This window comes from Dipodomys spectabilis, unplaced genomic scaffold, assembly GCF_019054845.1.
Source record: "Dipodomys spectabilis isolate Male_0828 unplaced genomic scaffold, ASM1905484v1 ptg000264l, whole genome shotgun sequence".
In the NCBI taxonomy this organism is placed as follows: domain Eukaryota; kingdom Metazoa; phylum Chordata; class Mammalia; order Rodentia; family Heteromyidae; genus Dipodomys; species Dipodomys spectabilis.
In genome coordinates this window covers 1,367,640-1,382,615 of record NW_024870941.1, presented here as the reverse complement: position 1 = coordinate 1,382,615, position 14,976 = coordinate 1,367,640, and the positions used below count along the sequence as shown (strand labels likewise).

Sequence of the window (14,976 nt, the reverse complement as noted above, 5' to 3'; positions counted from 1 at the left end):
TTTGCCCGTACTGACCATACACATTTTTTTCTTGTCATTATTCACTAAACAAATTAGTATAACAACTGTTCTGGGGATGAATTTGTTTATGTTGTCCAGACTGGCCTCAAACTCCTATTTTCCCACCTCAGCATCAGAAGTAGCTGGGACTTGTATCACTATATGCAGCTCAAGTAACAACTGTTTCTGTAGCATTTAGACTGTATTAGATATTGTAAGTAATCTTGAAATTACTTAAATATACAAAAGAATATGCACCAGTTACATGCAAATAATACGTGATGGCCTTGAGTATCCTCAGGATCCTAAAACCAGTCCCCCACAGGTGTAGAGAAATGACTAGTTTTCAAAGTTAAGACTATTTTAAGTAGATAAAAGTCCTTAAATTAAGTTAAATATTTATCATAAAGTAGGTAAAAGTCCTTAAAACAACAAATGTGGAATAGAATATTCATCATAAAGTACTACTGTTCATTTCAAAGCCTCCAGAGCAGAGCTTGGTGAAACCTTAGCCAAATTATGCATAATTAATTGTAGTTCTACTGTAGCTAGGTTTGAATTGCTTGTCTGTCCAAAAAAGATTTGTCATTGAATAACGAGAGGACCATTTACTCACTTTTGAAAAATAATGTGGAGGATCTCTGGGTTACAAACTTGCCATTGTGCTACATGGCACCAAAATAGCTGGATTATATTTTAGTGTAGGGCTAGATAACTTTACCTGAAGGTGTCTTTAGTTATTACTGTTTTGGGCCCCTTCAGATTCCCACGGCAGGTCTACTTAACCTGACCTTTTACTGTACTACAAGCATGGATATTTTAATTGTATGAAATTATGCATCATAAGAAAGGATGCTCCCTTAGCAGTCTTAAGCTCCAATTTTTTAGTGTTGGTATTAGAAATGGAAACTATTTCTTAAGCCATTAATATTTCTTTCATTTTATTCCCAGCAACAAAGAAATCATTTAGAGGAAATCTGTCCTCTCCTTTACAATAAAAATTCAGTCTTCAAAATATAATTTACAAGCTGTTTTATATCTATGTCTGAAGAAAACTATATTTTTTAAAGCCTTCTTGTTATTCAACTATTTGTTATTTTATAAAATTTCCTACTTGCTACCTTTCTGAGTGAACACATTTTTGTTCAGATCCCCAGGAGTCACACTAGAAAGAAGCATGTGTTCAAGACATTCTATGTCTAATTACTAGTAAATGTGACTAAAGTGGCCCATCATGATCCCCAAGGTCAAAAGCCTTTCTCTGTTCCTCCACAATATTCTCTGGGATAATGTGCCCCTGGAAATTTGTCATCTGAAAGATTTTGCAGAGCAGAGTTGGAATTTCTTTCCAAATACTCTGTGTGCACATGTTTTAGGTAAGCTTGGTGTACTGACAGCATGCACCCTGAGCTAGGGTTATGAGAGAGAGTGACCATGCTTGGTACCAAAGCACTCATTGTCATGAAACACAAAAACCTGACTGCTAAGGAAAACATCTCCAAAGTTATTCATGTGTGTCTTGAGGAAATAGGACTAAATTTCAAAAGTTTGATGTATAGAAAACTTCTTTGCTGGTGAGCAGGAAGACTTACATTTATGGAAACAGCAGTGGTAGATAAAGCCAATTGATGCTTCTAGGCAAAGTCAAATACCTCATCCCTGTCCTCCTCTAGTAGTTCTTCATCGGTAAGCCCCAAAGGCTGTGTATATCCCTGCTAACAGGGTATTCTATCTAGGAGCTTGTATGATTGAGGATGTGTTAAGGACCAGAAGTTGGGGAGGGAGAAAGGTGGGACATTACACATTAGCCATTGAACCTTTTCAAAGGCCTGTACTTTGAGTTGACCATTATCTGAAATTGCACAGAAACATAATTTGCAGGAGCATTAGTTACATCTTTATGACATTTACTTAAGACTTTTTATTGGTATTATGACTTAAGGGCATCATGATTATTAATACACTAAAAGTATTGGTGCCTACTGGTATGTCATAATCATGCTTAAGAACAAATACAATTTGAGAGCTTCATCATTAAAAGCAACTTTTTTCCACAATAATAAATGCCTCCACTTATTTATGAAAGTGGGAAAACTGGCCATGAAGCTGATTTTCAACAACAGCAATGTATGGGAAACAGATGACACATCAGTGTGTTGCTGCTGAGGTGCAAGTGAAAAAAAGGACATACTGCTGCTCATGAAACAGGACAAGGGAGACGGAAATAGTGCTTGAGAGTGTAACTTTCTTTTTAATTTCCAGAGTGCACAGTATTCTGTTTAGAAGACCAAACAAACTCCTCTAGAGTTTTTCTTTTTACGAGTAAGACAAGCGTTTGTGGTAAGGAAGCAATAGGGGGTGGGAAAGGAGGAGGGAAGGAGAGAGGAAGAGAGAGAATGTGTTGCTGGGAACTAAGCAAACCCTCATGCCAAAATACTTATTTTTATTTGTACTTAGCAGCATATGTTTAAGCATACGGCATACCTGTGAACAAATACTTTAATTAAATATTTATTTGGAAGATGAGTTTCAAGACACTTATTATCCATTTAGGCTTAAGACAAAATTACATTGTCTCTCTAGAGTGTTAATTTCCTTGGAAAGGAAAGATGGTATTTTGAGCGTTTGGGAAAGTCAAGCATGGACTCTTGAAAATGACAAGATAATATAAACATTGTTTTAGTTTTTAATAATATGAATCCCATCTAATGCTATGCAGTAGTCTTAAGTTCAGAGTTATAGGTTGGTTGCACTGTTTAAGAAAAAAGTTAGCATCTTGGACATTGGGCAGTGGTATCACTGTCTCCCTGTATGGCCAGCAGATAGCCACTGGCCTGTGGTTTTGCCAGTCCTGTTTATTCCAGTCACCTTTCTCACAATGCTGTAAGCATGGACTGCCCTCATAAAATATTTGTTGAACTAATCTGTGTGGATGAGACCAGGATGTTTTTATCTTGATGATTTTTATCTAAAATATTTTAAGAAAACAAAATACTTAAGAGAAATAGAACCATATGTTATCTTGTGTTCATTAATAGAAAGATTGTTTTCAAATTTTCATGCATGTTTCTCAGTATCTTGAGCATGCATTTCATCTTCATATATGGACCCCTACATATATTCTTAGCACTAATACTGTATAATTACATTACATAAGGCTTACCAACAAAAGTCTTAATACTTTGTCACACTGCAGCAAATTGTCTTGTGTACATTCTAGGGAGATCACCAGTGTAAACAGCTAGCTTGAATTGAAAGTTTTGTCTGTGTCATTTCTTTTCCTTCCACAGTAGTTCTTTCGTCCACATAAAAAGTTTCTTGCAAACTCTGTGTTCCCAAAAACCATGAAAACAGTACCACCAACAATATCAGAGCCTGTACCCACGTGTAACATTTGTTGAGGACTTGCTCTGTACAGTACCAAGTACCATTGGAAGCTCTTTATGTGCATGGATTTTCATTTAAGCTATATGGCTGTGAGATTGGTTACTATAAATATCCCTTTTTTTACAGATGAGAAAACAACATCTCTAGGTTGTCTACCCTGGCCAAATCATGTAGGTTAGTTAGTAAGTACTGAAGCTGAGATTTGACACAGGCAGTTTGATCCTAGGTTCCAGGCTGTAAACCATCATCCTTAAATTCTGGCATCTATTTGGTAGTTAATGTGCTTCTCCATCTGCAATAAAAATTGATGATCTAACATGAATGAGTATGTGCCATCCACCCCACATTTTGAGTGATTGGGTCAGGACTAGTTCATAGAGTTTTAATAGGATCTTAGAACTGTCCAGAAGTTAAAAGACCAACTAGCTCAGTGGTTTCTGGTCTCACAGCAAAACTCTTCTGAGGTGGCTCCTGGTAAATTCCTCCAATCCCAAGAGGATAGAACTTGGGGAACTTCTTTCTGGTCTAGGTTTCAATATTTTTAAGGAATACTCCCTGTGTTATAACATGGCAGTGGTGTTTTGTGACTATTTTTTGTCTTTAAATACCTTGCTGTACCTATAATTATTATTTTCTCAAGAATAGACTGAAATTGCTTCTAGATGAAAAAGCCCTAGTGTTCGTGGGTGGGTGTACTACTCCAAACTTTAGAGCTACAACAGAAATTAGAGGTTCACAAGGTAATTGCTGTGATTACAGTTTTCTTCTTGGCCCTAGACAGGAGCTCTTGAAACACAATATTCTACTAATTTTTTAAATGTACAATTTGCCAAGCGACACAGAAATTACTGAGCGGATGTACTATTTCTCCTCCATTCTCTATGAAAGTTAACATGTCACTGGGTCTTTTGAAACTGTGATGGAAAAACGGGCATTACATGAATTACAAAACAACTAAAACACCTAAAAATCTTTTATGTCTTAAGAGTTTTTGTAATATTGTATATGGAAATTATTTTAAAAGGATATTTCCTAATCAGCAGCAGCTTTTAGACATCTCTGTGTGTCTTTCTAGACTTACTTTTTTCTAGACTTACTTTCTAAATGATGGCATTTCATTAAATGTGCACAACATCAACTAATAGTCAAATTAAATGCTATTCTTTTTAGTTGTTGGAAATATAATTTTTAGTAACTGCATAATAAACCCTACTGTTTGTACTTTACCATTTCACTGTTGTTGGATTTAGGTTATTCTGACTTTTATATAAACCTCTATCTACAATAATGTAAAACATTTGATAACAGTATTTTTCTCTATTACTGAGGGAATGTCAACAGTTGTATTGGGAAGAACCCTCAGGAGTGGGATGAGTATCTCAAATGTAAACAAGTTTTGTGACTTTGTCTATTAACAAATTATGACCATTTCTCAGAAATGTCTCCATTATTGTTCTTTCCGTTTCCCCCTCTACTTTTTTTTTTATAGCTTTATAAAAATTTCAAAGGCATCACATGACAATTTTATCTGGAATTTACAATTATCAGTTGGTTGGACTTACTTGCATGCATTTGCTATTTGTAGTTTATTTCATTAGTGTTTTTACTCTCTCAGTCCTGCATTTCTATGACCACGGTAGAAAGTTAAAAATATCATATGGTAGCAATGTCAACCATAGTCTGTAGTTTTTATTATAATTATTTTTCTCTCAGTTTTAAAAAATCTTGTTTTGGTTCTATGAATTTGATTGCAGTCATTTATCTTTTTCCCTATAGTATCTGTTGTCAGCCTTAGAAAATTACGAAACTCCTCTAGCTGATGATATAGTATAATTTTTGGTGTTTAATTAGACTTTTTTAGCTCAGTTTTCTACTGAAGACCCAACAAATATTGCAGATGCAGAACTAAACATAAACATACTTTTAGTTGGAAATTTTCATTTTAATTGGAACTTTCTTGGTTATTAAGTATAATATTTTTTAAAGAACCCCAGTTTTTGATACTTTAATACACATTGAGTAAACTCAAGAGAAAAACATAGTTATTAGCAATGTAGTGTTTTCTAGACTTACGAACTATTTCTCCCAGAGTGCAGCATCTCTCAATTTTCTGTAGGCCTCAGTACAGGAGCTCTGCTGTCTTAATTCATTTGACTGGTTGGTAAACTTACTCAAGTTTTAGAGTCAGCCCTTCATTTTTAGTTACCATTTTCATGAACACGTGTCACTGGAGTTTCTTCATCTCCTCTGTCAAACTCATGCTTTCTTGAAAAGTATTGCTTAGTAGTGACCAGAGATCCACCTTCAGTTGGCACATGTGAGGCCCATTTTGCTGAATAAAGCAAGAAACCTAAAAGTCCCAAGTCAGAAGTCACTAGCAGGCGGGTTAGATTTTATCTTTCCTTCAAACTTTGGTGCTCGAGATGGAGATGAACCAGCTCGTTATAAGAAGCTCAATGTGTGATACACTTGGGTACCACAAGAACTGGTATTAGGTAGAGACACAGATGTGGTAGAAGGAGCACAGACTTTGGAGATAAGCAAGAGTTCAAAATAAAACAAAGGGGTGCGGGGGTGGGGGGAAGGAGGTGGAGGAGATGGGAAGGGATGGGAAAGGGAAACAAAGGAGGAGGCAACAATGCTTGATAAGAAATGTACTCACTACCTTGCCCATGTAATTGTAACCCCTCTGTACGGTATTTTCATAATAAAAAAAAATCTATTGGAAAAAACAAAACAAACTAGTTTTTATTTTTTACTAGCTTTTAGACCCCTACCTTCGGATCCAATATCTATGTCTTTTAAAATGACAGTAGTAATGTTTTTCTTGTAAGGTTCGTAAGGTTTTGGACTTTTAAGAAAATTTCTAGAGAACAGAAGTACAAAAAAAGCAATGCCAAGGTTACTGGAATTCGGATCAATGCTATGATTGATTCTTTCATTGCCTAGAAACCTTAACTATAAGAGCCTTCCCCAAGATTATGTTGCTAATTGTACTCCAGTTTTGAAGTTAATATTTCTTTTATTTAAAACAAAATGTAGCATACCAAGAAAATTGACATGGAAGGATGATATCTTGGGACTTGAAAATACTCAACTTAGAGAAAATCAGAGCCAGAAGAGACTGCACTAGTCTCTTCGGAAACTGGGAACCCACAAGTGAGAGGCAGTCAGGTTAGAGGTCTGGTATTGCAGATCCTGCCTGGGATTCTTTCTGTGCATTGTGAACCTCCAGATCCCCTCACACATAACTTTTACTTGTTGGAGAGAAGGATAAGGAGGACTAAAGTAAGGCTTCCTGTGACCTGAGCTTAAGGGAGTTCTTTGAGGAAAATAGACTTCCTCCAGATCCTAGCATTCACAGGAAACATAAAACAATCTCATCATTAATACATCATAAATGTCCTGACCTTCAAAAGTAGATGGGGCTTGGAGACCATTGGAACCATGATGAGCCCTAGGGAGGTTAGAAAGTGAGTTTGTTCAAATATCACCTGAACAAAGAAATCATTGTGATTTTTGCCTTAGGTAAGACGCCACTTCCCTCAAGTTATCATTGGACTAAGCAGCAAGGTTTTAGAACAAGTGGTACAGGAGAAATAAACAGCAGCATTATGAAGTACAGATTATGTCCTCTACTTGTTTAATTCTAGATACTTAGAAAATCACTTAACTGATCTGTTAAACCCTATTCTGGGCCTCCCATCATCTCTGCCTTCAGAGGTGTAAATGATAAGTAATTTATGTTTATCTACATGAGAAAGCAGAATTTAATCAGTTACAGTTTTATGTAATACCTTTCTTAGGCTTAGAAACTTGATAACTTGGTGACAACTTTATTTGTATGTGTTAGATCCTTAGAGTCATTCCAGATGTATTACTGAAAATGGTACATTGAATCTTTGTCATGAGACCTAAATGTAAATTAGGACCCATGGGATCCTAATCCCATTTCATCTACAAATCTTTACTGTCCAGGAGTCACATTCTACCCCATTCAGCAATAGGTACAAGAGAAGGTATTAAATGTATGTGGCTGCAGTCTCTGTGTGTGCAGCAGATGCTTGAGTGTTCATAATACTTTTTATAGTTTACAGAGGTACCCATAAACAACTTAAATCTTTTATTTGTATATGACATCAACTTTCCATTTTTTGCTGTGTTATGCAAATCAAGTTTTATTTTAGGTGAATCATTTTCCCCTGATGGAGCAACCTCATTCAACTCATAGTAATTGTGAAACTAACAAAGATAACATCTCTGTTATATTTGAGGCCTCACTGTAGATAATTTATAGAATTGCTGTAAGGCCGCTCTTGCCACTCTTTGGTCCTTGAGGCCTTTCTGTGAGTAAAATCAGGCAATCAGTCCTGAAGCCTAAACACACTACTCAGTCCTCCCTCCCTCCCCCAGATCTCAGGCTTGTCCAACAAGAAACATGAACTAAAATTCAGCCAAAATTGTCTTCCCTAGCAAAAGAATAACCCATATTAGAAAATGTTTTCTTTACTGTAATTTATACTTGGCATGTGCAAGGCCTTGGGTTCAATCCCCAACAGAGCACATGCATGTGTCTATACTCAATATGCATAATTTTTAATGATCTCTCAAAAAGCAACGTAAACAGAAGAATATTTTCACCCTTTCTTCCCCTTCCCTCCTTCTTCCCTTCCTCTTTCTTTCTCTCCCTTTTCCACTTTCTCCAAGCAAGTAACTGTTCATTAAAGAAATAGGAATCCTAGGTTTCAGGTTTTTCACTCTTAGAGCCAGCCTCCTTAAGGACAGTTATTGTTTGCTTTTTTGTTTCTCTCTTTGGAGGACTGTGCTCAAGTTCTCACACATGGTAGGCAAGCACTCTATAATGACCTGCCTGTGCAGCCCTGCTTGCTGGTTTTGAGCATCTGATCTGTGCAGGGCTTTGTACTAGCCACTTCTGTAGGCACATTAATGTAGAGATGGTTCGAGGAGATGGCCTCCCTGAAAGGCAGCTGTGATTTCTCTCCATTTCCACTTACCTTTAGGATTCTGTAGTTACTTTATTGTTCGTGTATTTGTTCATTTATAACATCACTTAGGTTTCATGTCATAATGCATTTGTGAGGTTATCCAGCCCCCTGCCTTCTTAAAAACTTCATTCTTCTAGTGAAGAAGATAAATACGATAAAAGTAAATAAATCACAATCAATCATTTCAGGATGTAGTAGGACTTTGGAAAATACCATATGATGTGTGTTAGAAAGGAACTTTCGTTGGCCCAAGGATACACAGTTTTAGGATGTCTGTTAAAAGCCTCTCAGGAAAAAAAAAAAGCCTTTAATGTGAGGCCCATGTAAGAAGAAAAGAGCCAATCATCTATGGGCTTGGGAAAGAGAGTTCAGGCAGAGGACTCAGCTAGTACAGTTGCCCCAAGCTAGGAGTGGAGTGGCCAGATTTGAGTGCATGTCTCAGACTAGCAGTTCCTACACTGCTGTGATTAAGGGATACTACTTGGTCTGGGGGAAAGGTTTCACATCCTGCCCTCAGTGGCATAAGCTCAAAGAATATTTCATCCTTATATCCCACTTGTATGATTTTTCTTTTTTCTTCTTCTTCTTTTTTTTTGGTCGGTTGTGGGACTTGAACTCTGGACCTGGGTGCTGTCCCTCAGCTCTTCAGCTCAAAGATAGTGCTCTACCACTTGAGCCACAGCACCACTTCCAGTTTTCTGAGCGGTTAATTGGAGATAAGAGTCTCACGGACTTTCATACCTGAGTTGGCTTTGAACTGCGATCCTCAGATCTCATACTCTTGAGTAGGATTACAGGCGTGAGCCACCGGCACCCGGCTTTCCTATAATTTTTCTGAATCCTTCTAGCTACTAGTTCTCCACATTACACTTGTGCGGGGGGTTGGGGGTGTGTGTGCTGGTTTCTTCTTAGTGTTTTTGGTCAGTTGTGGGGCTTGAACTCTGGACCTGGGTGCTGTCCCTCAGCTCTTTAGCTCAAAGCTAGTGCTTTGAGCTGACTGTTTTTTGTGCCTAGAATTCAAATGAGCAAACTTGTTGGGGCTGTGTGTGAAATAAAACATCTCCATATTAGGGTTGGAAATACTCTCCTAGGTTAAAATCCATACTGTTTAGTTAGTTACACGTAGGATGTGAAGCTCCTGTATTGTCAAATTCAAAACAAGTCAGCTACTACTTACTCTGTTACTAGGGATGAGCATTATTCTCCAGGCATTTGTTGATTCTCTATCCCCTTACCTTTTGACATGATCAACTTCAAGTGTGAGTAAATGCAGCTGTGTAATTTATCATACTTGTAGTGGTTTGAAGAATACCATTGTATAGCCTACATATGTGCCATTTTTCTCTTAGACCTTTTCTAATATTACATATATGCCATGTTATAGGAAGTTATTACAGTTGTCTGGCACTTGTAATGGAACTTATAATGGCACATTTAGACATTATTTCTAGAGGGAACCTTATTTGATTGAAGGACAATATCCTCTCTCTAAGCTGTGGGACTCTTAGAAATGTCTTTCATTTGTTTTCCTTTCACCACTGGCCAAACTCTAGACCTGTTGTTGTTAAGTATGTAAATTACACCCTATCAGTTAGTTTATGCATGAGTTGAGAAAACACTATCAAGTCCGAGAGTTTGCCTCCATAGCACCCCCAAAAAGGATGTTGTGAGATGATCTTGTAAAATACTGTAACTGAAATGTTCCATGTTTCTTTGTTCATTTGGAGTCATTAACTCCAAAGATGCACAGACAGTAAAGCCCATACATTAATTTCTGTCTGAGTAGCCCTATCTTTATGTGGTTATTACTCATCCAAGCTGAACTGATAGATGAACTGAAAGTAGATCTTTTTTACTTCCTTGGAAATAAGTTAGAAGTAGTTAGAGCCACTGGGAATGTGGACCTACTTCTTCCGGAGCCTAGAAATCTCAGGAAAAAAGATCTGCATCCCAACACGGGACCACGTACCCACCTGGTGTCTCAAGAAAAGAAGCCAAAAGAAAGTGGCACCTAAATCACAGTTAAAATACACAGTGTAACAGTATCACCAGTGACTGTGTTTGTTGGCACACACTGTAATCCCAACACTTAGGAAGGTGAGGCAAGAAAATTACACGTCAAAGGCCAGCCCCAGCTACATTGCAAGTGTCTTTATTATCTGTTAAGTAGTGTACAAAATAGATTTTTATCACTGAAATTCTCAAATTTAAAGCATTATAGAAAAGGTTAGTTCTACTTATTAAACTCAACTAAATATATTTTTCCTGGCTGAAATGATCAATAGATGATAGATGTGTTTGTTCCTTGAGCCTCATACTTTCTTATTTTAAATCAACCCTTCTCCCTACCAAACTGTATAAACTTGTGAGAGAAGGAAGTCTTCGGATTTCATACACGTCTTGGGCTTTCTTTTCATGTTTACTAAAAAGCTGCCATGTGATTCATTTCACATAAACTGAGCCTTGTCTACTGTTTGCGTATCTATTCATAAACACAGTTATTCAAAGCCTGGACACTGGTCTCTGAAATGGTTCATTGTTAATTTATCAGTTTGCTACTTGCTTTGGTGCTCAGCAAAACAAATACAGTTGTGAATGTTTTACTTACTTTTTTTTTAGAAATGTTCCAAATTTTCCAACATCATTTTTTCCTCCTTTTGTTTTCTCTTTTAGGCTCTAGACCAAGATAGAACAGCCTTACAGAAAGTGAAGAAATCTGTCAAAGCAATATATAATTCTGGCCAAGGTAAGCAGTTACCAAATCAGATAACATGTCTTCAGAGTTGTCTCTGTTATTTGTTAAGTTGTTTATAAAAGACTTGATGAGGTAAAAGAAATTTAGTGCTTCTCTTTTTTCCCTCCTATGCTTAGCTAAAACCTGTCAGCATTTGTACAGCAAAAAGAAGAAAACCATGAGTTGCATGCATTTCTATTAAGCCTTTAGGAATTTAACAGAATGCTTAGACAATCTTATCACAGATGACATAAAATATTGAATAACTCTGTGTGGTTGGTCATCCTGGGGCTCAGCGGTCTCAGTTAAGCACAGGGAAATCTTGTCCTTCTTTTCCTGCCTGTATTTGATAATCAGTACTGACCATGGCCCTTGTGGCATTTAGAAGAAGGTCAAGGCTAAATTTGGACATCCACAGATTTGTCCACTAGTACCTTTTCTTTAGTCCTAGAAGATGCCACATAACTTCTGTAACTAAGTGTTTTAAGTTTTGGATGAGTGATTTGTCTGCTTAGAGACAAAAGTATTTTGACAGTGAATAAGAAGAAACTAATCAAATTAAGGTAAACAACCAAGGGGAAAAGGTAGGCTCCAGCCCCATAGGGAAGGAGAAACTTGGAAACAAAATATGTTTCAAGGTATCTAGCTCATACCTATTTGTCATTTTTGCAGTTACAGCTCACCTGCCAGAGGCCATTTCTCTAAGAAATCATTTCTTGAAGCTTATTCTTCCCTGGGGAGGGGAAAGCAGTAGACTGTAAGGGAAAGAGTAGGAGTTGGGCAGATTTGTGTCTTCATCCTTGCTAACACACTCAGAGTATAACCTTGAACTAGTTACTTTCTTTAATCTCTTTTTCCTCATCTGTAAAATGAAGATGGTAGCATTACAGAATTGTTGAAGGGATTTAATGAGCTATTAGATATAAAGGGCCTACCACATTATGGTGGTCAGTAAATACTCGATTATCTTAATTTATTCTAGAAGTATGGAGTTGGAAGGAACTCCAACAAGCAAAACTTAACCCACAGATGCTTTATTACCCCACTACCAGCCCCTTGTCCATCAAAGCTAGGAATTACCAGCCTACATGAAAGAATAATAGTCTCTTATCTTCTTTGACCCTCACCTTGCCTCAAGAAATTCTAGAATATTAATTATCAACACATTTTGTTGATACTTGATACTATTTTCTGATTTCTTTATTTTCAGAAAAAATAAAATACTAACATCTACTTGAGGTAGACAATGATAGTTATACAGTGACCACATGTTGTAAGTTTGGCCTTAATCATATACCTAATTTATGCTTTTGCTTCACATTATTATTTTTTAATTTATTTTACATTTTATTGCTAATTTTAAGGCGTTGTACAAAGGGGTTACAATTCCGTAAGTCCAGTAATGAGTATAGTGTTTCTTGGACAGTGTCAGCCTTTCCTTTGCTTTGCTACATTTTCCCCTTCCCATCCCTGTCCACATGTTTCATAGTTCGTTTTTTACATACAGTATATTGAATACAACGACTGTATTTGTTCACCTTTCCTCCCTCCATTCTTGTGCCCCCTCCATTCCTATTTCCCCCTTTGCTCCCCTAGGAAGACAACATAAACAAATAACCTCAAAAATTCCTTTAGATACTAGCTCTTTGCAGATATAGGTGGAGTAAATAAGTACAAAGTGCCACAGAAAGCTTTTGAGGGGCTTATGCTGTGTTTCCTTTTTTTTTCCTGACATGGGTGATGGTTACATGGTCAAGTTTGTTTGATGATCATTTGTCAAATGCTACAGTTAGCATCATACCCTGTTAAATATGTGTGTTGTATACCAATTAAAACATATTGATAATTTAGAAACAAGGAGCTTCACAGGAGCCTTTATATTGGACTTTGGAAAAACAAATTAGATTTATAAATAAATACAGTAGAGTACTGCAATACTTTTAGAAAAAGAAACTTAAGTTGTAGGTTTTTTTTAAGTGCTGGGTTTGTCATAGTTCTTAATGTCAAGTAAATAATTTCCATGAATCATCAATTTCCTCAAGTTTAATAAGAAAATGGAAAATACTCAATTATTTAAATATGAAAGTTTGAGGTATTTTATGCACAAACTGAAGCCCCTTATATATGCCTTATAATAGGTGCTTAATAACAAGTAGATAGGAAACATGGCATGAGTAACTTTTGTTTTAATTGATGACACTGGAGCAATCTGTGTTATAGACAGTTTAAAGATCCTTGCTTGTTTGCCACAGAGAGGAAGACTTCCCCAACATGTACTACCATACTTACTGTGCTAGGCTCCATGTGTTTCTTTCAAGTGTACCACATCTTTAAGCCCTTCTTTTCACTGGTTATTCTTAAGATAGGGTCTCACTTTCTGCTCATGTACACACCTAGAGCTAGAGCACAGTCCTACATTAGGCTTTATGTCATAGCTAGGAATATAGATGTGTGCTATTGAACCCAGCATGTTTCCCTTAATTTAGACTCTCAGACTTTTCTGTCCAGACTGGCCTGGAACTGTGATCTTTCCAAACTCACCTTCCTATATAATTTATGATGATAGGAGTACTCTTTAAAAAAACAAAAAAAAATCATGCAAACAAAAGACAATACATGTTGTCTTGTTTAACCACTTTGGAAAGCGGTATGGAGGTTCCTCAAAAGACTATAAACACAGAAGCTTACCCTATGGTCCAGCAGTTCCACTCCTGGGCATTTATCTAAGAGAGCACAGTCAATGTCACACTAAAGCTACCAGTACAACCATGTTCATTACAGCACAATTATCCATAGCCAAGATAAGGAATCAGCCCAGATTCCCCTCAGTGGACAGATGGATCAAGAAAATGTGGTATATATAAACAATGGAATTAAACTCATCCATCAGAAAGATTGGTACTGTACTATTTATAAGGAAATGGAAAAACTTGGAAAAATTGTATTAAGCAAAGTAAGAGATCCCCAGAGAAACACAGGTTGCATGGTTTCCCTCATTTGTGGTAGCAAGAATGTCCCTGTAGTTCTACAAGTAAACCACTGGGTGATAAGCAAGGGGTAACAAATGAATTAACAAGTATAATAGACTCTACAGAGAATGCCCTGGGTTCGATTCCTCAGTACCACATAAAACATAAGAAGCTGGGGGGCTGGGAAGGTGGCTCAGTGGTAGAGCGTTTGCCTTGCATACCTGAGGCCCTGGGTTCAATTCCTCAGCACCACATAAGCAAAAAAAAAAAAAAAAAAAAGCCGGACGTGGCGCTGGGCTCAAGTGGTAGAGTGCTAGCCTTGAGCTGAAGAGCTGAGGGACAGTGTCCAGGCCCAGAGTTCAAGACCCATGACCGGACCAAAAAAAAAAAACAAACATAAGAAGCTGGAAGTAGGGCTGTGGTTCAAGTGGTAGAGTGCTAGCCTTGAGCAAAAGAAGCTCAGGGACAGTGCCCAAACCCTGAGTTCAAGCCCTGGACTGGCAAAAAACAAAAACAAAAAACTAAGTCAGAGCCCAACAAAATAAGTACCAGGAAATGGGTGCTTGCAAGAGGGAACCAAGAGGAGAGGAATAGAAGAATGAAGGGGGAAGAGGGGAGAATGCAGGCAAGAATTCATTGCATATACCACAGAATTGAGAAATACAAGTCAAGGGGTGGGTTGAAGCTAGGGTTAAGATGTTGAACTAGGGACACAGCTCAAAATTTATTATACACATAAACTGCTTTCATAAATTGCAAATATATAACCTGAAGTTAAGTGAGGGAAGGACTGGGTTGGAAGGGGTGGGTGAAAATGTTGAAAGGGGTGACATTGATCAAGATGCACTATATTCGTAAACTGCTTTGGTGAATGGCAAGT

The 14,976-nt window shown here is 37.3% G+C and overlaps 1 protein-coding gene across 2 annotated transcripts in view; it reads left to right on the top strand.

The window, feature by feature from the left end:
- Asap1 (ArfGAP with SH3 domain, ankyrin repeat and PH domain 1) overlaps positions 1 to 14,976 on the top strand; it is a 262,146-nt gene that overhangs the window by 119,561 nt on the left and 127,609 nt on the right. For both annotated transcript variants that reach the window (XM_042699919.1, XM_042699918.1), the window contains exon 3: positions 11,067 to 11,139. In XM_042699919.1, coding sequence (XP_042555853.1) covers positions 11,067 to 11,139 — 73 coding nt within the window. The remainder of the gene's footprint in view (positions 1 to 11,066; positions 11,140 to 14,976) is intronic.